The sequence below is a fragment of the Embiotoca jacksoni genome, unplaced genomic scaffold (genome assembly GCF_022577435.1).
Source record: "Embiotoca jacksoni isolate LCO1_2020_lvr unplaced genomic scaffold, fEmbJac1.0.p SCAF_15, whole genome shotgun sequence".
Taxonomy (NCBI): domain Eukaryota; kingdom Metazoa; phylum Chordata; class Actinopteri; family Embiotocidae; genus Embiotoca; species Embiotoca jacksoni.
Window position 1 is genome coordinate 12457511 of NW_027185285.1, and position 26283 is coordinate 12483793.

Genomic DNA, 26283 nt, shown 5'->3' on the forward strand with positions numbered 1-26283 from the left:
AAGTCGAGGATGTCATGTTTGTGTGTATGAATGTGTGTGTTTGTGTGTGTTTGTGTGTGTTCCTTGAAAGTAGTGCAGCAACTCGCACCTGAAATGTACATCTGCCGGTCCTGAGAAACCTCTTGACATTAAGTGTCAACGTTCAAGATGAAATACAGACAAACCTCCTGATTTTTCCCCATTTATTTTTAAACAGATGCCGTTTTGCAGATTTTTTTTTTTTCCATTTCATTATACAAGATCTGCAGAAGAGAGACAAAAAAAAAAAAATTTAACTTCCTCCAACCAAACTAAGTGAGAAAGAACTGTGTAAACTTGGAAATACTGTTTTTTGTTGCACTATAGGATGGGAACAGAAATCAATAAGAACCTCATCAGGGCAACTACAGAGCCTCGGGGAGGATGATGCCAGCTCAAGTGGCCTCTTTGCCATTTTTCTGTCAGGTACTCCTCGCAAACATCCTTCCATCAAAACTCTGCACACAGCAGCATGACGCCTCATTAAACAACTCTTTATTTAAAAACAACCCCCCAAAAAATCTGAAGGAAAACAAGCTGGTGAGTGAGGTGGGAGAGGGGGGAAAAAAGCTAAGTCTAGAAGTTCATATATATATATTTATGTATATATATATATATACTTATATTTATACTGTGTCCCAATTCCTCTCCTCTTCACTTCTTTTATCCTAAAATCCAATTTCTTTTCTCCTACTTCCAGACAGGCAACAAAAAGCAGGCAGTCAACAGGTAGAGAAGCCAGAAAAAAAAATTAGCCCCAAACGTGGAGGGAAACGGGGGGAGGGGGAAAAAAAACAGTCAGGAGGTGGTTGGTGCAGTTTATTTTGTGGTTGAAGAAAAAAATCCGTCAGCTGCAGCAAGATCCGTATGACTGAAGACGTGGTGCCGGTGTAGAGCTGTAGAGGTGTAGAGGTGTAGAGGTGTCCAGGCAGGGTGTTAAAAGTGATGAATACACACATACGAGCACACGCGCACACCCAAACGGTCTCTCTCTCTCTCTCTCGCTCGCTCGCTCGCACACACACGGTTGGTTACAGTCTGTGGTTATGGTTTGTTAAAGTAGGTAGGGAGGAAGGCGGAGCAGGATGAGGAGGATGAGGAGGACAAAGAGGAAGGGCAGGCTGCTTTAGTTGTGGATCTTGATTGCTTTCTCCAGGTAGGTGTAGCGACCTCTCTTTGGAGCTTTGTTGAAATGATCCAACCCTAGCCAGGGGCGCGGGTGGGACATGTTACCTGTGGCGGAGATACGGCGAACACGTCATCAGACAGATTGACACCATCACGGAGGAATCATTGACACGACCGACATCACTAACGGCACAGAATCGGCTTCGGCATCGAACGGTGTTTTACGTCAACTGAACTCTCGGGTGTCGGCGCGACATTCATTTTGAGCAAACGGTTTAAAAACGATCAAACGAGTCAAGCTTCACGGATTCTGACGACCTCTGTAACTACAGGCAAAACCAGGCACTCCCGGGTCAGGCTTCGTTCAAACGGACTTCAGCACGAACAAACGCAGTCGCCCGATTCATTTAAATCGGATCGGTAAAGCTAAACGGAAGAAGAAAGAAAAAACAAACGGCTCAACTAGCTCAACGTTTGGCCGACCAGGAAGTAAACCATCAGACGAGGTGCAGCAGAGGTCAAACGGACTCCTCGTTCCATATCGTTACGCCTCTCCTTGCAGCTGCTGCGATTAAAGATGAAATCATTGCTGATCACAGCGATGCCCGCGTTCTGCCATTTAAGAAGAATTCTAAATCAACGATTTTTAACTCACACTGGACTTCCTGGATTGAGCTCATGAACACCAGAGCAGCCTCCTGCACTTCCTCCTGCACTTCCTCCTGCACTTCCTCCTGCAGAAGCGTTTGAAGCTTTCGGTACGACCGCCGGTTCAGCGGTGAGCTGAATGTCATTAAACTGAAGGCGACCGACGGCTTCAAACCTCTACGATGCAGCGACGGGTCGTGATTTTCCATTATTTGAGTTGTTATTAGAAAATAAAAAGTCAAATAGTACACGTGACTATCATCCTTCCTTTTACCCGCTTAATGTTCCCGTCTTCCCGCCGGCTGGTGATAAAGTGTAACTACGGGCAGAAGGTGGCGGCGACGCGCCCGAACGCTGTCTGCCAACATTCAACAAGGTGAGAGAAGAAGAACAAGTCGCTAGTAGTCGAACGGCAGCCGACTCGTTCCCGGTGAACATCGAACAGTAATTTGACTTGAAGTGCCCACTGTTACCGCGGTGACCAGTGTCAGCAAGTCCCAAAGCGCTCAGAAGTTCCAAATCACACTTGCGGAGGATCGCTGGAGCCGCCGTGTGCCGATATCAGAAATACATTCAAGTTGAGTCACGTCTCCCAGGAGTGAAATCGAACCGTGACGGAAGGCTGATTGGTGGATAAACACTCGGGGAGTTTGTGCCATTAGCGGAGCGTCGGGAACAACAGAACAGCAGCAGAGGCAGTAAATACCTGGCTGTGGTTCAAAGTCCTTCAGGTTGACCTCATACTCGTCTTCAGTGATGTACTGATGTCGGCCCATCATCACAATCGCAAACTTGAACTGAGAAACACACGAACACTTAACAGTTAACGTAGAAGACGAGCTGTGTATACCACTGAAGTTTTAATGATCAGGACGAGACCGGTAATATTATTATAAAACAAGTCCTTGTATTAATGGCAATATTAAGACTCGCTGACGTAATGATTTCATTCGTTGTACACGAGAACATCTCGTGTGGCTAAAAGCAGCGACTGTTGTTTACAAACTGAGAAACTGAGATCATGTTTGGTTTGTTTTTACTGAATATCTGAAGGTAAACTAATGTTCACGATGAATTACTGCTCAGATAAATGCTGCACATTATTATTTTTTTTGCAATTCTATGTTCTTAAAAATCAGACATATTGGATTATTTTGTCAATAATGTATTTATCGCAGAAATATTGTGGTATTATTTTGGAGCCATATCTCCACTAACAGTAAGCAAAGTGGGACGTACCTTCTCAAATTCTTTCTCCTGGATGTCCAGCATGGTCTGGATCCTCCTCATCACCTCCCGAAATGACTCACCCTGACGAGGAGGAAGGAAGGACGTCAACAACCAGACGAATGCGTCACGTGAACTAGACTGTTTACAAACATATAAACACACACCTGTCTGATCTTGAGCAAGAACGGGATCCCAAAGGTGCCAAAGACTTCCTTGTGGAAGTGAGCGACGGGGATTAGCATTTCGCTGTCCTTGTCCAAGTCCACCTGGTCCAAAGGAATCTCCTGAATGACGGAAGCGGATGAGACAAGTGAGAGAGGCGAGATGGACCAAAACACACTAACGTTCTCCAGCCAGAGGAGGTCAGTGCTTCAGCTCGGCGTTTAATCTGGAACAAGTGAGCCAGAATATCTTACGGCATTAATATTCCTACATATAACAGCAGGAGTATTACCGCCGAGGTGGCTGGTTGTGTCGACAGATTTGGACCGTCTCAACAAACACAACAAGTGTCAGTAGAGACGTGACTGAAGGAGGTAAAATGGGGAAAAAATAAACTCGAAGGGAAGGAGACACTGAAAACAGTCACACGGGGAACATCTCCCGAAAACACTTACCTCTATTCTGAAGGTGCGGCTGGCAGGAGGATTTAAACATTCTAGCAGCTCGTCCTCCTGATGAACCCCAATGATTTTATAGCTTACTATCTCTAACAGCCTGCAGAGGGACACAGAGAGGAAGGATTCGTACGTCAGCACATTTTAAAACACTCATTTTCAGAGCATAAAATACACCAGAGATAACATAAGACTTAAACAACAAAAATAATAATCGGAGGCCAACAAAAAACAAAATCCAGCGCTTTTGCTTGCCTGAGATCTGAGTCCCTGAGAGCAGGTGAAATGCTGGAACTGTCAGCATCCAGTCAAATTATCAAATTGAAAAAGAAAAAGAAAAAAGAAGCCCTTTCAAACAGGCAAATTGCATTTTGTACATGATTAAAGTTAGATTAACTGTAAAATAACAAGATGGTTCCTGAATTCAGACCGACCAGACTGCATTCTCTGAACTGGTCCTGACCCCAGATACACCGAGGAGGACAATGAAGGAAAAGGTTCTCATCTTTCCAGTTCAAAGCGTGAGCTGAACTCTGGATGGAGTTCAGTGAAAAACTACATGGAGGGAGTGACTTCAAATACAAGAGATGATCAAAACGTTCAGAGACGGCACCTGCAGGCAAGAGCGCAGCGCGGTGACGTGCACGGAGCCGGGGGAACCTTTGCGACTCAAGGATCGACCACTGCTACGTACTCAATTGCCATTTGAACGTGGACGTGAAACCTGAGCAGAGAACGCACGTCAAATTTGGCGTCAAATTTTTGGGGAACAGAGAGAAGTCGCTGGGAGTCAAATCCAGTAAGTAACAGAGACCGTTTTCACTGGTGTTAGAGTGTAATGTGTTACTCCTGCCAGAAGGTGGCAGTAATCCACCTAAAAGTTGTATTCCAATCGGCATTAAACAACATGAGGAGAAGAAGAACAGGTAAAACCGTCACTGTGCAAACAGCAGAAACCTGCAAGGACCACTGCAGCCGTCACAAAGTTCTGATTCAAAACATAATTGACGATGAGCTTCCAGACCATCAGTCGACAACAGTCACGCACAGTCAGCAGAGTGAAGCATCTCCAAGATGAAACTAAAGATGTGCTTCTCATTGGATGTGTCCGTGGTGAGGACTTCAGAAGTCGGATGGCATTTGTTGGATAGATAGATACTTTATTAATCCCACAAGGGGAAACTTTTTTCGCTACAGCAGCATTATCCATACAGGAAAAGCAATAAAACAACAGAGTAAAAAATATTAAATATAAAAATGCACAATATGCATATAATAAAATAGAAGAATATTAAATGAAATGAAACTAAACTACTATTTGTTAATCCTGAGTTGATGCGAGTGGGCTCATCATCATGTTGGAGAACCAACGTGTGAGACAGAGCGTTTCCCCTCCGACGCCTACGAATGTTAATGTGACACTCGGTGTTTCCCCTCCGACCCTGGGGGACAAATCTACGGTGCGCAACCCTGCAGATGTCAAATACGACTTCTTTCTCACCACTCTGATTGGACAGCTCACCTCCGCAGTGCTTTTTGTATCATTTTGAGGAACACTGTAAACTTATGTCCAGAACACATAGGACGCTAACAGACAAACAACTAGTCACCTTAATTACCATTAAAAAAAAAAAACCTCCCCAGGCACAAAGCGACGAACACCTGGGACGCCAGCCAACATACCTGAAAAGCAACTGACACAAAAGCACATTCAACCGGTTCGAACGTCCCAGGTGCTGTCTTGCAAACATCACTGAGATGTTTAGGTAACGTCTGAACTGGTGAATTGACAACTGTGCTGACATCCAAACACCAGGCACGTGCAACAACACCAGAAATAGCTTCTTCCACCAACATCCTCTACGGTCTGCCATGATGTCCGTTTGCTTTAAGTTCAACCACCGCTGGATGGAGACTGAAACTAGCTGACAACGTTGCGCTGCTTAATCTAATGCTTCGACAGGTATTTCAGTCATATTTCGGTCACGCACACCGGGAGGATAGATACCTGAGCTTCTCGGAGCCTTTTTCAGACAGCTCCACTGCCTTTTTACATTCTTCCAAAAGGTCCCGCACGCAGCCATGCTTGTCGGGGTAGAGGGTGATCTCCTGCAACAAACACACACAGTTCATGTGTCGGCTCAAATCACACAAACATCTCACTGAGTATGTGGACACTTGTGAAATATTCCATTTTGTAGAAGTCAAAATGTCAATGTGTGAGAGCGGCATGCTCAAAGCGTGTGTGTGTGTGTGTGTGTGTGTGTGTGTGTTACCTCCTCTCTGAACTGGCTGTTGAGCCATATGGACTTAAAACTCCTCCTGTTCTCAAAGTCTGTTATCTTCATCTTTAACTGAGGACACACGAAAGAGAGAGCAAAATAAGAATAGCTTTGAAAGCTTTTGGCTCTGCAGACGTCGTCATTGGTCACATTAAATATGTCCTCAAAATACATATCTCATAATTCAACCTAAAACACACAAAACAAAAAGCATTTTTAACAGAGGGGAAATCTTCTGAATTTGCATTTATAAGTAGAGCTACAAACAGTTGCTTAAACTATCACTGAGGTTGAACTGTTGTATTCAGAAAATCACATTATGATTAAAGAAAAAAACCAGTAACTTTTCTGGACGTTTGTCTTTTTCTGACCTTAACTGATAGCTGTAAGCTAGCTTACGTTTGATTAGCTTATCTGGGATCAGACTGAGCCACATTACTATGAGCAGTTTGCCAGGCGCTAGATGATTCAGGAACATCTACCACGTCAGCGTTTGACAAACTAAATACAGTCTGTCCATGTCAGGTATGGTTTACTGCAGACAAAGACTGCAACCATTTGTCTGCTAAACTTTCAGGAAGGCAGAGAGCTGTTGTAGTTATGATGATCATTCGGGGTTTTTTTTTTATATCAGATGTCATTCTAGCATTTTATCAAATATCTTAGAGAAGAATGAACTGATCCAAAGAGAAAAACAATTGAATGCTACAATAAAAACAACTGAATGAAATAAAGCTAAGCAACAACAAAGAGTAAAAAACAAAACAAATTCAGAAACAGGACCTGCTTGAAACATGTTCCTGTCTTGGCCGACAGCAGCTGTTTTATTCAACCCGTCGTAGAAACCTCAACAAGAATAAAGTGGGCAGCCCGTTCCTACCTGCTGGTAGTAGAGTTTTTTGGGCTGCCGAGGCTTGAAGAATTGCAGCAGGTCCCGCAGTGTTCCCTCATAGTTGTGTCTGAGAGGATTCCCTGGACCGTCCCTGTACCTGGCCACCACACCACCAGGCAGGGGGGGAGGACAACCAAGGGGCGGACAGAGGGATGGGAGGAGAGGCGGAACAGAAGGAGGGGGGGGGAGAAGTGGAGGAGGAGAGAACACAGGGAGGTGGACAAGGAGAGAAAAGGAGGAGAGGGAGGTGAACAGCAGGGTAAGGAAATTTGGAGAGGCGCAGAGGCAAAGAAGAGAGGAGGGGGAGAGAGAGGGAGAGAGAGAGAGAGAGGGACAAGAGGGAGGAGTGAGAGGAAAACAACAAAGACAGGTGGGGGGGGACAGGTTACGCAACATTTCTACTGACAACTGCAAGTGATCAAATCAAAGGCAAACATGACGAGTCGTGAGAACGAGAGCGCGGTACGTAAACGTGCACTCCGCATTTCTACATGTTAGGAAAGACGACAACAACAATCATTTGAAAATAAAATAAAAATTCAACCTTGAAACAACATTGTAGGGAAAATTCTTCTGCTATTTAAATAATAAATGATAGTCATCTTCCTTGTATCTCATTTACAGCTTCTGATACCCCAGTTTTATATTAAAAACGGACTATAAATCCCATATTTATTTCCTTCCTTGACATGTAGTGAGAACAACAGCTAAAAATGATGCTTAATATTTGCATTATTAGTATTACTACATTCACACAGCGTTCACGTGTGCGTGTGTGTGCGCGCGTGTGTGTGTGTGTGGATGAGACAAGCCTCCTACCCCTGTGACTTGAAGAACTGCAGCAGCATGGGATCTGTGTTCAACCTCTGCGCTACTGTCTTGGCCACCTGACAGACAGACAACACAAACATTACAAGGTGTACGACGGCCGGCCTGTCACATCTCATCTGTCACTGAAATGCGAACAGCCACAAAAAGCATAGAACATTTATAATGCATGAAGCTGAGAACTTGGGAGGTTTAAGGATCTTTTTACAGATGCTATCTTCCGATATAACATCAGCGCCAAATATCCCAATTTCTTTGAGCAATAACTCTCTGGACATTTTACTGTCAGGGTTTAAGATCAGTTCACATAAATTAAAACGAAAGAATAATTTCCAAAATATTAACCCAATATGCTAATGCTTTCCTTTCACCTGGGCTGGTGCAAACACATGAAATGATTCCTTTTTGTTTTCTTTCCTTAAACTTCAAATATTCATTGAAAGGGCCTCAACTGATCGTACCTGAAAATAGTTCATGCGGTTGGAGAGCGTGACCACGAAGCCGGGGTCGTTGTGGATGGTCTTGTCACAGAAAATGACATCCACCCGGTGGTAGAGATCCCGGAAATAGTCCTTGGCTGTCGGCAGCTCACTGCTGTCATTCTCTGGGTCGTCCCTGCGCGGTTGGAGGAAGGTAGGAAATATAACTTGAGTTAGAGAATGTGCAGTGTTGACAGGAGAGGGCAGAAGAAGACAATGTGAAGGAAGAGTAGAGGTAGATGTGACAAAGGCAAAAGGAAGGACAGGTGGTACGATGATGGAAGGACAGGTGAAGGACAGAGAGCAGGACAGAAGTAGGTTGGGAGACAAATTAAGCAGCAGGTATGAAGCATCCGAGTGGCACAGAAAATATTCAAAGCTAATTGTTCGTTAACTGAACTGAGCACAAGATCTTCCGCCAACAACCCCCCAAACGGAACAAAATATACCAATGGATTCTGTGATAAACTGAAATCGTATAAAGGCATGTTATGTTCCTGATAGTATGTTATATTAAGGACATTTAAGATGGCCGGTCAGTATAACGGGTATAAATAGCTCAAACAGAGATTGCTGTCATCTCATGAGAAGTGTCCTCTTCTATGAAATGCATTTCATTTACAAACCACAGAAGATACAAGGAAAACATCAGAGCAGCTGTTACCATTGGAAACATCACCTAAGGCTGCTATAAATGAGTATGTCTTCCTTTCACTCCAAACAGAAACATACAGCACCTAAACAATAGACCTCACACTTTCTGATCCAAAGAGTGGAATACACAAAGAAAAACCTACTTCTGGAAGACAATGATGTCCCCGTCCATGAGCTCGTCCAGGGCCTTGTCCAGAGAGACATCATAGTCCTGTATCCGCTCTGTTAGATTGGGCTTTACTTCCTGTGACACACAAAGCATCAAGAGGAATGTAGTCAAACATGTCTGCTAATTGAACGAGAGCATTCGGTGAAGGACGAGTAAACACTGAGGTGTGAGGAGAAAGAGAGATGCTGCATGTGACAGTGTGAACGTGTGCACGAGAGCGTTTGACAGACGACGGCCGTGTGCCAGATAGAAGAGCTTCAGACTGAGAGTGTGTGAAGGAGCACGTGAGGACAAAGACGAGTGCCGCATAAATAGATCACCTCATAGAGGATAAGGCTAGTTTCCTGCTGAAACCCTGCTCGCTCACACATGACTGGCAGCAGGTCTCCTGGTTTCGGGGAGAAAAGAACAACAGAGACATCCCGATTAATCTTTACATTCAAAGCATTTTTACTGATGAAGTTTATCCTGTTTAAACACACATTCGTCTACTTACAGGGTGTTAGGCCTAAAACAGACACGAGAGTATCCGTCACTTACTTATTTTGCAGGATATAGGTGTGTAGATATGTCCACAATAATTTAAGCTTCTGGTTTTGGGGTCATACATCTTCAAGAACAACATGACATCATCTATAAAAAGATTGAGAGAAAATCACTAAAGATACAGCAGGTATCTTAAAGAAGTGGCAGCTTGGTGAAGAGAAGAAAACTAACTTGGTCTGACAAAGAGAGGGGAGGACAGCATGTCTGGAAAACAGCCTAAATTAACACAAGTATTGTTAAAAATATAATACTAAATACACTAAAAAGTCCATTTTGTGGGGCTATGACAACTTAAATCACAACTTAAAACAACTATTACATTATATTAATTAGTCTGACTCTTCACACCTTGGGAAAAAAACAGTCATCATAACCTGTAAAGCAGCATTTTCTTCTATTTCACGTAGCACTATGCCTTTGCCAACACAAACTAAAAGCAACTAACTAACTAGATTCAGAGACTTTGACACCTTAAAAACAAGTTTTCTACATAAAATGCTGTTTAAGAAGTAAAGTAACAAAAACCACTGCTGAGACTGACATCAAACTGGACGAGGAATGACGTTCACAACTTACGGTCTTTGTCAAACTTGGGTAACGTGGCCCCGCTGGCTGCCATCTCCGGATCCACGGTCTCCAGAAATATTGTCCAGGGGTTCTCGTTGTCACTTAAGTCGATCATCTGAAACACAAACATGCACGAGCTTTTAATTAAAAAAAAATAATAATAATAATAATAAAAAAGTTTTCCACTGATACTAACATCTCTGAGTTGGTGTTAAAACACAGCCATTTTCCGAGAGTTGTTATGTATGTATTCATGAGCACAAACACAAATACGTTAAGGGACGGTGCCAACAATTAAGTGACACTGAATTGACGGATTACTTGTGGACCATTTTTCCGACGGCTGATGCATTATGAGGAGATAAATGCACGAGTCCTCGTAGGGAGGACTCCCTTCTAGAAACAATCCTGCTCCTGTTGCTGCATTTATCTTTACATTATTGTTTTGTTGCAGTGGCAACTTTATTAAATATTTTAATGTAGGCAATTTCATTTCTGCTTACAGTAAAAAAAAACGTTTTGGATTGCATCTTAAATAGATTGAAAATGCTAAATGGACATGCATTCCATTTCTGCATTTCTGAAGCTTTGTGTTGCATTTTAAGTCCTTTACATCACCAAGTGTCACGAGACAAAACTGCCAGCTCTCACATTTCAGCTTCATCCTGTTCAACACCCTGAAACACAAACACCTACCGACTTGTTGCACTCAGCCTCGTAGTCGAGCATGGCGGGTCGCTTGGTTCCGTTGCTACGGGCCTGCATGGGCCACAGCCTCATCTGGTCCTGTGGGAAACCCTGCAGCACATCAATAAGTGAGTTTCTTACAGTTTCAAAAAAAAAAAAAAAAAAAAAAAAATCTCAGCTTCAGTTTGTGATTAAAAGCCACAAAAAGCAGAACCATGATGATAAAAACAAACCAAGCAAGAGTGTTTAAGACTTTCAAACTATTGTATTTATTTCCCAATTGCCAAGCTGCCATAGTATACACTTCTCCCCTCGTCGTTAATCAGTGAGAGGGAGGGAGAATTAGAGGGAATGTGTGTTTGTTGACTACATGTGGCAGGCAAACAGGAAAGACAGCAAGCCTTCTCTTTCAGATAGAGGTGTGACTCTGCGTGAAGACAGTTTCCTTCAGCATAAATCAAGTATTGCCTAATGTTGACATGTTGAACCTATATTCTGTTTACTTTTCAACAGTTTTAAGCAGCAAACATGAATCAGTGTGCCTACACTACAGCTGAATTAGTCTGGTGCCCGCTGTGGTAACACGACATCTACACAGTCTTGAGTCTCTCACCATGGTCTGGGAGAGGTTCTGGACAAACTCCTGCAGCGTGGAGCTCTTCAGGACCTTGAAAACCGTGTACTTCACTTTCTCCTCGTCGTACATGTCGTTGCCCTGATGACCGCAGAACTGGTCCTCTGTCACCATCTGTCCAGAGGAGGAAGATGAGCAATCTTAGTGAGTCACAGTTAAACTGGACAAAGAACCAAAACACAGAAAGAGAGAATATAAAGCTTCATCTGCACCAACTGTCCAAAGTGTCGGCTACAGCTAACCAGTTCACTATTGCTGGTGGCTTACAGGAAATATGGCATTGGGGTTTCACATAATCTCATTCTAATATTTAAATTATACTCTTATCTCTTCACAGCACAGTAATGAGAGAAATTAGCCTCCATGCTGACTTCTTTGACCCAGTAATAAAGTCAGTGCAGAAAACGTCTATGAACAAGTCGTGTCCTCCCAACCACTCGCTGCTCTTCTCCATCTCAGCCACACTGAGACAAACCTGGGTGAAGACTCCTACGGATCTGCCAGCTGCTTATATGTTGTTCTACGTCTGGCAAAACAACAGTTCACTCTGGCGTTTCATATTAAAAACACAACTAAAACAACATACTTTGCGAGGCTTCCTCTTAATGTTGATGCTGCTTATGTGAAATATTTTGAGAAAAATATTCACCATGATAGATTATAAATCCAAATATTTGTATTCAAGGCAACACATGAATCCCAATTCTATTAAAAAGGTTAAAAGTGCTTCCCTACCTGGACCTGCATGTAGAGGTGAGCCTCTTGGCGCTCCTTCCTCTTCTGTGCCTCCACCCTCTTCTCCTCCTGCAGACGCTCCACCAGCTGCTGGGGGATGTCCACGTCAGTCATTGGCTGGAGCACCTCACCTGGGATACACCAAGCGGTACAAATGAGAACCATATGCCAAAGAGAGTGTAACATTTACGCTTAATACTGTCATTAAGATATTAAAGAGGAATGAAATGTTCCGACCTCCCTTATATATGTCGAATACAATGTCTATTTGTACTTTTATATTGGGGAGAGAGCGAGAAGGAGGAAGTATGTTACTTACTCAGCTTGGACTCACGGATGTACACCAACATGTAAGCGTTGGTGCAGTGGCGGACTGAGAGGTCGTCATCATGTCCACCGTAGTTGTGTTCTATGGCCTCCTCCTTGGTGCACCGTGACACGACGTCATCATCGAACTTACACCACTGCAGAGGGAGATGGAAGGATACGTGGAAGAGGGAAGGTGGTGGTGGGGTCAGAGGGAAGGTGGTGGTGGTGGGGTCAGAGGGAAGGTGGTGGTGGTGGGGTCAGAGGCAGAGATGAGGGAGCCAGAGAGAGGAGCAGATGGGAGAATAGAGGGATGGCTCACCAAGAATGGAGAGGGAAGAAAAAGAGAAAACCAGAAAGCACTTAAGATAACCGTTTCAACTTCTTCAAATATTTTCAATCAACCCCAATTGCAAATGAATGAAGCTAAAATTCTAGGAAAACCTGCCCTGATTACTTCTTGTTATAATAAACCTATTGTCCCCTTCACAAACGGATTACGAGCACAGGAGTGATCAACCAGCTGAACCGTCTACAAAATAAACAAAACATGCATTAATGTGTGCATTTGAGAGGAGGAGTTTTAGCGCCGTGTTCCAAATGGCGTACTTACGTCCTCACATTCACTATTTTGAGTGCATTTATTGTGTGTGAGAGAAACAGAGGGCACAAACACACGGCCATTTCTGAGTCAAATAATTAAAGCCGGCAGATACGTTGGCAGGTGATGCATTCAAGCGCTACAGTCATTTCTGGTAAGTGCAGTACGGCCGTGTGCAATTTGAGACAACACGACCCCGTCGAGTTCAAAGTACTCCGGTAAGTAAGACTCCTAACATGTAAGAGCACTCGGTGCTAGTGTACAAACAGAATCATGTCATTTGGAGCAGCGGAGATGAGTGGGAGTCGCTTTTCTGACATAACACTTCTGGACTCACACTGGACTTGTGTCAGTGCCACATCCGTCTATTCATCCTAATTCATAGCTAACGAAACACTGGTTTTGAAACATCCTTTCTTTTGACATTAGGTGGTCCCCTGCCTGTCTCTCAGGAATCTTGTCAACTATGAAGCGTCTATTCTGTGAAACTGAGTGGGTAGCGCCACTGGGTTTTTAACATCTTTGTATATTTTTGGAACATCTTGTGACTAAAGAACTGGCAGGTATCTATTTTGTAACTTGAATCTTGATTTATGCAGCCGTAGTTAGATATTTCCAAAAGCTGATGCTTTCTGAAGAGCCATGATTTTGGTTGTTATCTTTAAGAGCGTCATAACATCTCTATAAATAGTTAAGCATTTCATTTTGTGTGGGTAAAAAGCCTTATAATCAAATACACTATACAACTATAACCAATTCTATTAAAGGTAATGATTTAAGTACATTGTGATGTTTGTTGTCTATAGTAGTCAGTCCAGTGCAGAAGTCCCCCATCTCAAATGACTGCTAATGAATGCAAGGCTTTAATTCATCCAAAATACAAACTTGTAGTGTTTTTTTTATAATTCTATCTAATAGTGTACAAAACCCCTTAAATGTATGAATCAATCCTGCCAAACCCCACAAACACAAAATTTTGGTGAAAGGTGCATAAAAAAATTGTTCTCACTATTGGTTCCTTGACACTCACTTTGCCGTCTCCTTTTGGATTGAGATAGACGACATAGTGACCGCCATGGTTGTCCCCGCTGTGCACCAGCACGGCATGGAGGATGTAGTTGGCCGGGTCCTTGGAGTCTGGCTTCTGAAGGAACTCATCCAGAGGTAACTGATCTGGAAACTCAAACCTAGAGAGGAGGAGAAGGAGAAGCAGTGAGGATGGATGGGTGGATGGAGTAAAAGGGAGATTTGAGGGGGACATGTGAGAAGATGGAGAGATGACAGCAGATAATACAGGAACGGAATGCAGAAATAAAGACCACAAAATGATGTTTAAAAATAAATAGGATTGAAAGCCAGTTTAAGCTCAAGTATGATTCAAGTTCAACTGCCATTCCACATCCATACAAAACCCTGAGGGGGCCAGGTGCCTGTGGCAGCATCATGAGGATGACTCAGAGCCCACTGAGATGCAGGGAAATTATCTTTTCTAGATGGCTCTGTGTGCGTGCGTGTGCGCGTGCGTGTCTTTTGAAAGCGTCACGTTATTCTGCTGGATTGTTAAAACACTATTAGCTCCCACAAAGCATTGCACAGAACGACAGGTTCCTAACGGGAACAATCTCAGTGACTTCCTGTCTCCCCGTCTCAGAGCAGGGCATGCTGTTCACAGAGTGACGGCTCAAGTGACGTTTTTCTGGAAGTTTATTGCTCCTGCAGGCTGTGGTAATATGGACCAGACCTTCTCTGAGTTTACATCCAGGCACCAGCCACTGACGCACTGTGTGACGGGGAAGAATCTCCTTTTGACGGGGCAGTGTTTGGGTTGTAAAGTAATAAATGAAATAAAGAATGAATGTGTGTAGACAGTGGGAGGGTGAGGTCTGGTGCGTTTGCTTTACCTGTCATTGATCTTAATGTTTTGGTCAGTTTGTGGGTCATACATGAATCTCATCAGCTGCAGATGAAGGATTGGAGGGAAGGTAAGGAACTTGACTCCCTTTTCTGCTTCCTACAGTGCAAACATAAAACACATCAGGCATCTGGTCAGGACATCCCGCTGACATTCATTCTCCAACCAAGAATGCTTTTTGCTTTAAGCCACTCATTTCAACCAGATTGTTGATGCAATTTTTAAAGCTTAAATTTCACTGTAGCCACATATTTCTCTATTGCACCTCCTTTTCTTCAATGTTAACAGGAGGCAGGTAACAAGCATCAGGATCTTATTTTATAATCCATGTAGCTTGGACAAAATATTGGAATAAAGGCATTAAATAAAATGAGGATCGAAAGCTTTTCCATCTTTTCCACCGGGTTATTTGGACACACCAAATCTCTTCACGACTATCAGTAAAAAGTGTTCTCCATTTTCAGATTTACATTGAGTCCTGCTGTATCAGATGAGGAAGATTGAGCAACAAATATTAAGTTTACATTAGCTTTAATACCAATTACAATATAGCAGCAAAATTAAAACATAAGCACTAAATCTAAGCAAACTAAAATAAATATCAAACATAAATAATGATGACGTCTCACCTGAAGGCCGTGCTCTCCTGCGTCGTATTTATTGTCTCCATCTAACTGTTCAGTTGCAACATAATCTTTGAATGACTCAAAGACTGGAAACAAGCAGGGAACATAGATGAGGTCAAGAAAACACCAATACTGATAACAAACACACCCAACTAGAGGTCTAAATACTGATGCTTTGCAGTAAGTTCTTTTATTTAACACTTAAACGTCGATAACTAACAGGAAAAGGGAAATAAAATAAGTGTGGGGAGTTAGTTTAAGCCAATATATAAAAACAAAAGTACAACTTTTACACAGCACCAATGTTTCACTGCTGAGTAAAATCGTTAGGTTGTGTCGTCGTTGCTACTCACTGTTCTTCTTTCCTTTTATGCTCAGCTGGATGTCATAGTAGTCCTCTATCCGCTCAGACCGGTAGTCCACATGCTTACACTGGATATATGACTGGACAGTAGCACACACAGAGACACACAGAGACACACAGAGACACACAGGGGTCAGACTGCATGATACAACAGGCGAGTCAGAAATATTCATTCTCAGAGGGTCACGTCTTGATTTAACCTCCTTCTATTCTTAAACTGACATTGTTCCAGGCTACATCCTGCGTTAGCCTCCTTCATGTCACTGTGTTCACAGCATGATGTACACGCAGTACGCACACATGACTGAGCAGAAGTGTGTCAAACCTACTTCCAACAAATTAGCAGCATAAGTCACCCTAAAAAGAGCCATGTCTTTTTGAACATTGATTAAATGTGGTATTTTATGATTAATATATAAAATATTACTATATCTAACAATTCAAGTCGGACAGGATAAGGAACATCAGAGAAAACCTACCACCATCTTTCCTCTGAAAAGCTTGGGGATGGTTCCCTCAACACATGTGCCTTTCATTTTGTTCTCCACATTGTCCAGAAGCTGGAAGACACACATGCACAGTGTCAGTAATAAATCAGCATGCAATCACATTTCATTAAGAGTCTATGAGGAAACTCACCACTCTGCACAGCTCCTGCACGTCATGTTGCATGAAGCTATCTAATGTTTCCCACCTTCACACAAAGAGACAGACACAGCGAAGCAGTTAGAGACAATCAGCACAGATCAGGCAAAAAATGATTCAATTACATTTTACACAGTCTTAATGCATTGGCTTTGCAAACATTAAAATCTTGCAGCAATAATGGCAGCGGAGATCACAGCAGCAAACCACATCGCCACACTCACAGGTAACATCCAACAAGTCACAGTAAAACAACCACACTCCACAAAATCTGTTTACTTTATGAAATCCGATTCAGTGTCAGCTGACACATCAAGTTGAATACAAAAAGACATAATAGTTCAAATTCAGCAGATATCTCACTTTAACCCGCATTTCTTCAATGTTCTAAACAGGAAAGAGGGCTCCAGTTCTACCATTGAGCCAAAACAGTAGATACTAGTTTCACTATTCATTCTCGCCTCCATCGTTCTTATGACAAAAGACAGTTCAATAACAGGACAGGTCAATATTGTTTGGTCAATAACAAACAAAAAAAAGCCAAAACTACCCAAAGGACTTGGTGAGTTTCTTGGTGCCAACGGGTTTGTCGCTGTGTTGCAGCTCGTAGAAAACCCTCTGCAGTGCCAGGGGGACGCTCTTGGACGAGTCATCTCCTTCTGTGGGCATCATGTACACCGCCTGGGATGAAGAGAGGAGTCATGAGGATTTACACCACATCTATGAGAGGAAAATGCTCTCAGAATGAAGTTAGTTTATCACCATTTTGCGAGGACATTTCCTAAATTCAAACTGTTCTTCTGATGACAAAACCCACATTTTCAGAGGTGTTATTGGAAAAGCGTAGAAAACAGAGATCTTGGTAAGTTAAAAGTTCTTAATGAACCTGGAGGATTGTGGTAGAAATGCTACAAGATGAACTAGCAGCAGATGTTGTACAACATTAGAAAACAAAGCATGTATTTATAGTCAAAGGGAAAAAAAGCAGCAACCCTTTGCAGAAGTGAATACCACACCGGCAGGTTGCATATTTTACTTCACATTTGTACCTATATTAGATTATCGTTTTCTCTGCATCTCTCTACATATGAACAGCACATGGAAACCTGGTCATCTAAAGCCAATGCATTCAGCCAACAAGGAAAACCAACACTTTGCACAAAGAAAACTCTCATGACAGACAAACATGCAAAGATAAGACGTTACCCGTCGTAGCTGGTTGGTGAAGAAGAGTGTCTGTAGCAGGCTGTTCATGTAGCAGGTCGCTCCCTGGTTCTTTAGTCCAACGTAGCCGGTGTGTTTCTTGGAGTCCCAGCTGGTTACAGAGAAAGCTCATGTTAGAGAAATACGTCTAAATGTAAAACTGAGACCGCTGCAGAGAGGAGGAACAAAAAAAAAAGACAACGTACGCCACTCCATGTGGAGCATCTGCCTGGACGTAGACTTCAAATGTGACTTTGTCATCATCAACGAAGCCCCTCTCTGGATCGGTCACATCCTGAAACACAACATCATCAAAACAGTTGTTACCTGTACAAAAGGTCCAAACGGGCAGTGAACAAAAATGTATTATGTTGCATAAAAATAAAACAACCCTGTCAAACCTGCCCTGTTTTATTAATACAATCAACAAATGTATAAAAACATATATAACAACACAACAGACTCGTTTTTGACCGTGTGTCTTCCAGTCTCGACAACAACAAAATCCAGTTTTTCTTGAATGGTTCTTGTCCCACCACAAAACAACATTTTGCTGTTGATATTGATAAGTCCACCCACTTTTTTTTTTTTTTTTTTTTACAGCCCGACAGTAATTCCTGACAAGTGTCTGTACTTACACTCCAGGACATGAAGTTGGAGAAGCCCCAATCATTCTCCTTGTGGAAGAACAGGTGACTGATCCTGCGGCTGAACGACTTCTCGTCGTCTTTGTAGTTGATGATCTTCAGCATGGCCTGCGCGTGGCAAGACCATGAGCTGAAACAGCAAAACCACCATATTTAAAATACTAGAAATATTGAAGGATTTCTTACCCCTGGGAAAGCAGACACATGAAGAACTGCTCTTCCTTGAGGGGGTAAAAGATCTAATGATGTGAACTTTGATGCAGATCTAGATTCTGATTGAACACTTTTAGCACATTGAGAAGATTGAATGGGCTACAACAAATGTGAGTTAACAACACGATTCATTGGAGCTAGAATTTAGCACAAAACCAACAACCTGTATAAAACCATGATCTACATAAGCTGATCCACATTCGCTTCCACTTCTGTTCCCAAAAAAACATAAAAGAATGGAAGGGAACAAGAAGAGGGTGAAGCCTCAAAAGCTCATTTTACTTCCTTTTTTCATTTAATTTTTCTTGGTTGAGGTTTCTTATTGACCAAAATATCTCTGAGGTATTAAAAAGGCACTTTCACTTCACTAGAAGATCAGGGCATCGGGATCACTGTCATTAATGAAACCAAAGGAACAAATGTTGCCTCAAATTGATGCAAAGTAAAAAATTAATTCAGACACACAAAATAACTGACTGCACAAGTCTGCACACCATTTAACATAACACCGAAATCATCAACAGAGCAGCCAAGTATCTTTATAAGTGCATCATTAACTGGCTGGAGATTGCCCGTGTGTAATCGCGCTATGACAACTGCCGTGTGTAATGAAGGATCCAAAAGCTTCTGAAACAATTGGACAAAGTTACTGTGAAATACCAGTCAGAGGAAGGAAAAGTTTTACTGAACTGAGTACAGTAATGTCGACCATTCAAACAAAAGAACCTCCAACGAACAGCCTGTCAGGTGTCCATTTGTAAAGGACACCAGTCAGAGAAGACAGCGAGGGGCTCGTGGCAAAGGAGGACAGGGCGTCATGGTTAAGATAACTAAAGCACTTGTGTCTCACTTGTCACAGCAGAGAAAGAGACCGTTGGAAAAGCTAACATCTGAGATCTGGGCCACTGTTTGCCAGAAGGCATGTGGGGAGACTAAAACATACTGGAAGAAGGTCTGATTTGAACAAAGTTGGGTTTTCTTCCCACCATACGACGATGATGTAATCAAGACACCCAACAGAAATGCACAAGTGCCCCCATGGTGCAGCATCACGGTCGGGGGATGCGTCGCTGTACGACAAGCGGGATGATGCAGCTAGAAAATTAATTTCAACATGAACTAATTGAAAAGGCCAACTTTTTTTTGAAATTGCGTGTTCAAAATGTATACACAAACAGGGTTGTTTCATTATCCCGGGTTGGCCAATAGTGGCACTGTGCCAAACTGTGATCGCATGCGTGTCCAACGCAACCTCACGGCACGGGATAGCTGTGCTGAGCTGCACGTCTGCCAACCACAGCCATCCCGTCCCGTCCCGTCCCCGTCTCTGCCGCTGTCCAAAGCACTTTAACTGTGCTGGACACTAGAGAAAAATAATAGTCACTTCACAGCTGCATTAGGTTACTGCTGATATAAAATGAATATTTCCTGCCATTGCTGCTTCACACTAAATGCTTTCAACTGACAAACCTGTAGGAGGTGATTATTGTGAAGACATTAGAGGAAATATAATGCGTTTATCACAGCCACACGAGCAGCAACCGCTACTTCTTTCCGTGCAGTGGGAAACCACTTGCAGCAAGCCAGCGCAGCTCAACTGATTGCAGCTGTTTGCAGCATGGCGCAGCACAACTATCCATCCTCTAGTGGAGAAACCCTGAATGGGTCATTTAAAGAAGCAAAATCTGTGAGAGCATATTTTTGCTACTAACAGTTTTTATCATGTACTCCCGAATCCCTCAAAGATACATACGTGGAGTCTGACTCTGCATTACACTGCAGGAAGAAGCCCACGCTCTTCTGGTGTGGCCGGTCGGGGTAGAAGCGCGGCATCACCATTATCTTCCAGGGAAGGTTCCGGACGAAGCAGGACGGGCTCAGCACCGACTCGCTCAGGCGGCTGAAGCGCTCCACCACAAATCGGAAAGTAGCTTCTGACCGCCAACTGGTGTCTGTGGAGGGGAAAGGGGTAAAACACGAGGGGTGAGAAAAGGTTTCCTCCCTCAACTTAACTGACAGGACCTGGTACTTTACGAGACACTTCAGTTCAGTATGAATATTCTGTTCGGTCCGCCGTGTGATCCAAACAACAGAACTCTCCTTCTGCCGATGCGCTCGCACTTTTTTTCAATGTTGACAAAAAGTGAGAAAGGCAGCATTACAACTCTACAGCTGAACTTCACTGTTGTCTTTCATTGTTAATTTAAATTAAGATTACCAAGTACAAAGGTCAGAGTCTTATGATTGAGTATTGCTAACATTTGTGCTTATTTTTGTTATTTGTTTGTTTTTCTTATTGACAAGGTGAAAGCATTTGAGTGCTTTAACTGTTACAGTAAGGGTTATGGCCAATTAGACACTTTTGAATGTTAGTTCATGCATTTCTGTCTTCTCTGCTGTACGAAAAACGCATTAAAGCCATGACCCCAAAATCAAGATACATACCAAAACGTGATATTAGTTTAAATTTCTTTCACTGTACATGCCAACGTGTTTTGTATAAGTACACATTGTGCTCACCATCCTCCATGTCTTCCTCTGTATTGTTGTGTCCATCTGCCATGGCCACGTTACCATTGATCACTGGGTTGGCCGGGATTCTTGGAGGGTCGTCTGTGTCTCCAGCTACAGAGAGAGAAACCGTTATGATGAGGCTGTATGAACTTGCAGTGTTGTTGCATTGGTACCTGGGTAGAGACGTCAGATTTCAGCAGTTCAGAAACGTGGGGTGAAACATGATAAAGACCAATAACTCATAGCTTCAAGAGCTAATAAAAGTTCACACAAGGTTTGCTCTCACGTTTTATTCATGGCAATTCATATTTACCTTGTTATCATCCAGCAACAACAATAACCGTTTAAAACTAAAAGTTGTACCTATGATGGATAATATGACATTATTTTCTTACTACTGTGAAACTATTTGATTTCAAGACAATGTGAATAGAAAATTTAAAACATTTTAAACTATTGTTTTCTTGCAATGTTTTTGCTACTGTTCCATCTTTTGGTTGATGATGGAAATGATCCTTCCCTTTCCTTTTTCTACTCTTTCCGGGGAAAACCCTGCGGCGATGGCATGACAAGTCTTCTTTCCCACTTGACGTGTGTGACAGAGTGGGGGCAACAAAAAGAGAGTGTGTTTGTGTGCACACGGAACAAAGACCATGCAACACAACAGCAGGCTGGGTAATTATGGACACAATGCAGCATTAAGCTGCAAGTCATCGTTCAAAGAAAACACACACGCTCAGAGGACAACAATTATCCCAGCCGAATGAGACAGCTCGATGCACAGCCTAATCTATCCAAACACACTGATGACAGAATCGGAGGAGCTTTGAGTCGACTCCAAGGAGCGAGTGAAATCTGCCTAGATCCTGTGATGATGACAATGACGCTACAAAAGCCAGACTTGAGAGTACCGGCGGCATTGACATGAACACAGGCATGTCATTAAACGTGTTGCTGTGTCAGTCCACCCCTCAAGACTCTGTTTCATGTCTTCCTCCGAGCTTACAGACTCACTAGTGTGTGTTCCCAGGTAACGTTACTGACGGAGTCCTCCAGCAGACTGACCTCGTTTCCCCAAGTGGATTACACCGTGGTAATGGCGTCTGTCAGTCAACTCCGTAAAGACCTATTGTCCCACTCCCACTGTATCAAGTCTATCCTGAGACCTTTGAGAAGTATACAGAAATGGATCCGCACCAGGCCGAGCTAGATGTAGGATTATATTTTGGATTAAAGAGTAGAACTGTGGAATGTAAAGGGGAAAATCAAAAGCATCTCGATAAAGTGATTTATTATTTATAAATGTGTCCAAAACCCACCACAGTAATTCATCTGAATGTCTGTTATGGTTGCATTACAACAGTAATCTTTCATAACCAGCATTATCACATCTTCTCATTCAATTGAGAAGTTGCAAAAATGCAATCTAATCTTCCCTAATCTTTTAAAGTCCACAGATTGTGGACTAAATTTAGAAAATAAAAGTTGTTTCAAGCATCATGCTAAATTTTCATCTATGAAACAACTTTGTGCTGAGCAAACAGAAAAACAACTCCAGATGTGTGTTTAACCCACATCAACAAGGTTATAAGAGCACAGCTGATCCTGTCACAATGACTTGGCACTAAGAGGCTAGAATACAATTTGGTGCATCAGCACATGCTCTGATGTATTCCTCTACTTTCAGAACACAGACCGACAGAGTAAAGGCACCCCAAAACAATATGGAGCACAAATAATATTACTGAATAAAATCCTGACTTAAAAACTGTCAATGATACCAAGCTGATCTTACAATTTATTTGTCCTTTTACAAAAAGCTTTATAACAAAGGCATCTTGAAAAACAGCAATATATTCTACCAATAGAGTCAGAAAATCTAGACTGACCGAGTGGCAGCAGCAGCCTGGCATCCTAGTTAAATCCAGATAAAATGACTGAGATATGCAGTGCAGGTGGTAGCTGAAGCCCACCTAAACTGTGGAGCCTTATACCATAAAGGAAAAGCAGTGTGTGTGTGTTGCTATGAGCAGTCAGAAAAAGCGAGCGGCTTATTATGTCAACTTGTTTTCACTGTCCTTGTAAGGCTGCAGTGCACTGAGGGAGAGCCAAAGAAAGGTGAAACAGCAACTGAAGGGGTCCAGTAAATGCACCTGCTAATAGTGAGGCAATTGTTCAAATAAATGTCTGAAAAATGCCAATTAGGCAGGTTCTTCCATTCTTATACTTAATAATTGAAAGGGGTGATCTCTATATTGTGTGCTGATGAATAAAAAAAGCAACAGTGTGGAAGAGAGCAGATAATGAAGTCGCTTGGAATAAATGACGCAGTGAAGCTGAGGGCTCCCACGAGCCTGTGCTCGGTTTAAAGTTGACATCAGTGATAATCTAATAAAAATGCTGGTAGTGCGGATGTTCCGTGTCTAAAATGCTCGGTCCATGCTTAAATGGATGGGCCCCCCCCGCCCGCTTCAAATCAAACTAACAAAAACACAGATCATTAAAAATGGCGAGCTCCATGCCTTTTGGTCTTCCATACAATGAAGCAGCAAATCCCCGCGCTGCCTCTGTGCGGGCCTGGCTCACCTCAACACTGCAGCGGCCGCCGCACGGGTTTTTTTTTTTTTTTTTTTTTACACAAAACACCGCCTCACGTCAAACTAAACAAACGGCAGAATAAAAGCACGTACGGTCGTCACGTTTGTCCTCGTTTCTAACACGGACGGATAAACACGTTATCACACGGGCGGTCATGAGAATCACAATTGACGCAGCTGCGTTCCCGTTAGCTTCCTTTAGCCACAGATTCATCCGCAGGCCCCTTTCATTAGCCACGTTTAGCCGGGACCCCGTGTAACCGAGCTTTAACGGGCTTTCGGAAACAACGCCGGGAGAGGACGATATCGCCTCGAGGTCAAGCGCGGCCGTACCGTTGTGGAGGATTTAGAGGCAATTGAAACGAAAATAAAAATCAAAATACCGAGGCGGACGTCCGAGGCCCTGAAACACGACCGATAGCTAAAATCGAACGATGCAAAATACGAGCCGCCATTTTGGAACGCCACACACCCCCTCCGTGAGCGTTAGCTCGGCGGCTAACTAGCATGCTAGCAAGCGAATGAACGTAACCGGGCGGGTCTCTGAGCTAATTGAGTAGCGTACAATTAGCTGCCCCCGCTAGCAGTGTCCCTTGCGTTTTTTTTTTTTTTGTTGTTTTTTTTTGTTGTTTTTTTTACAAGCGTAATGATCACATTAGGGGGGTTGTGTGGGGAGGAGGGAGGGAATAAAAAAATAAAAACAGATACTCTTTCGTATTAACCTGTCAAAATGTACAAACTGCGACTTGCAAGGACCCGATTTTTTTCAGATTTTGTCGCCGGCGTTCAAACGAAATCTGCGGCTGCCCGCATTGAACGTCCACGACGCTAACGCACCATCTTTTAGAGATCGGCGTTACATATCGATGCGTTATTAGTTAAAAAAATAATAATAATAAAAACAACAACTACTGTCCCTTTTTTTTTTCCTTCTTCTTTCCTTCACGGACTCGTGAACTTTGAGGAAGAACATAAACACCGATAACTCTTCTATTCAACCCGAAGCAGAGAGATGAATTTACCTGGCAGCAGCGGATCCATGTTTAATGGCGAGACTTTAACAACCGCGCTGTTTACAAACATTTATGTTTCACCGACGATCCGCGGGTCGGTCACTCTTCAGTCTTCATGTTGGATTCTTGATCGGCGACGATATTTTTTTTAATTTTTTTTTTAAAATTTATTTTATTTATTTGTTTGTTGTTTTTGTTGGTCGAACTGCAGCTTTGATAACTTGTCACGGGAGAAGTTAACGGTTCATTTAGAAACACAAACCGCCCGTCGGAATGAATGATGGCTGCTCTCTTTAACAAGTGCGGGGATTTGAGCGGGTTACGTGCAAAGCGATGAAATAGCGCAAGCAACACGAAGAGGAATACTACTACTACTAATAATAATAATAAATAAATAAATAAATAAATAAATAAAAAGAGCTCCCGTGTGCTTATAACGCAAAATGAGGTCAGCTCCACACAAGTATGCTGCAACGGACGCACCATCAGCAAAAAAAAAAAAAAAAAAAATGCAACCGGCTATCCGAGCTAGCTTCGGGCCTTCGTGTTTACTGTACTGAACCGAGCGCACATATTAAAACATGTCGGTGCAGCTGTCGACTCGTGACACACATTTCATATCAAGTCCGCTCGTCCTTTTCGCGTCCATTACTTACGTTCCATCTCCATGTCCTCCGGTTCACTGAGCTGCTGCTCGCCGGCTTTCTGTTGCTGCTGCTGCTGCGTGTGGTGGTGGTGGTTCATGTTGGCAGCTGTTGTTGTTGTGGTGGTGGTGGTGGTGCGGTGCTCCCTGCTCTCTCGGTTACCCTCGACCTTGTCCAGGGTCGGCTCGGCGGGGAACCGGGTTCTGGACTGCTGCCGGTGAGGTGTGGTGGGATGCGGAGGTGGGCTGGACAGGTCGAGCCTCGGCGGCCGGGCCTGCTCGTTTGCGACCTCGGCCTTGTCCGCTGTCAGCGCCGGGGAGCGAGGAGGGGAGGTCGGCGGGGGAGCGGGTAGAGAAACGCGGACGTATTTGCTCGCTATTCGCCCAATCTCGGCGCCTTTGGTGGGTGCGAGTCGCTTGGCTTGACGACGGGGGTTGGGATGGAAGGACTGGGGGTGGGGGGGGAGAGGGAGAGGGGGAAGGGGGGGGAGAGTGGGCTCCGGAGAGGGAGGCCCGCTGAAATTAGCTAAATCAATCCGGCTTTACCCCGGGAAATGTGGGGCAATACGAGAGCACTCGCAAGCACGACTTTGCACCGCGGAGGAACAAAAAAAAAAAAAAAAAAAATACCCCGTTTAAAGCTCGCGTTGAGCTACCTGACACTCGGCAGCCGAATAGTGATAACAATGAAAACAAAGGCTCATTTGCTACAGACACACATTCAACAACTTTGCCTGCGGTATCCCCAGTCCGTGTGCTCCTCCGATTGTCCCTCGTCTGGGGGAGAGCGGAGGAACAAGCTATCCATTCAAACCAGTTTCCACGACGGAAGAGCAACTAATGTTCACGTTAATTCACAAGTTCACGGAGACGAGAGTTGCCGCG

The 26283-nt window shown here is 43.4% G+C and overlaps 1 protein-coding gene across 4 annotated transcripts; it reads right to left on the bottom strand.

Annotated features, from left to right (window-relative positions):
• Positions 1-168: 168 nt before the first annotated feature.
• On the bottom strand, positions 169-25931 carry usp7 (ubiquitin specific peptidase 7 (herpes virus-associated)). Of its 4 annotated transcripts, none has more exons than XM_069149687.1 (31): positions 25412-25931; positions 21152-21256; positions 20385-20583; positions 18410-18548; positions 17978-18066; positions 17775-17883; positions 17119-17249; positions 16563-16617; positions 16403-16483; positions 15913-16003; positions 15563-15645; positions 14923-15032; positions 14031-14208; positions 12434-12578; positions 12115-12245; positions 11359-11493; positions 10755-10856; positions 10068-10173; positions 9486-9578; positions 9266-9333; positions 8920-9020; positions 8105-8258; positions 7635-7702; positions 6804-6912; positions 5918-5995; positions 5650-5750; positions 3642-3741; positions 3189-3308; positions 3034-3105; positions 2501-2591; positions 169-1251 (listed from the first exon to the last, which is right to left on the bottom strand). In XM_069149687.1, exons 1-31 carry the CDS (start codon positions 25497-25499, stop codon positions 1145-1147), a joined length of 3339 nt encoding a protein of 1112 aa, XP_069005788.1. In that variant the 5' UTR covers positions 25500-25931; the 3' UTR covers positions 169-1144. The 4 variants fall into 4 exon arrangements, with proteins under 4 accessions (XP_069005788.1, XP_069005785.1, XP_069005786.1 ...); XM_069149684.1 differs by having other exon boundaries at positions 6804-6906; positions 25412-25596; XM_069149685.1 differs by lacking the exon at positions 25412-25931 and adding an exon at positions 24765-25172.
• Between the last annotated feature and the right edge of the window lie 352 nt (positions 25932-26283).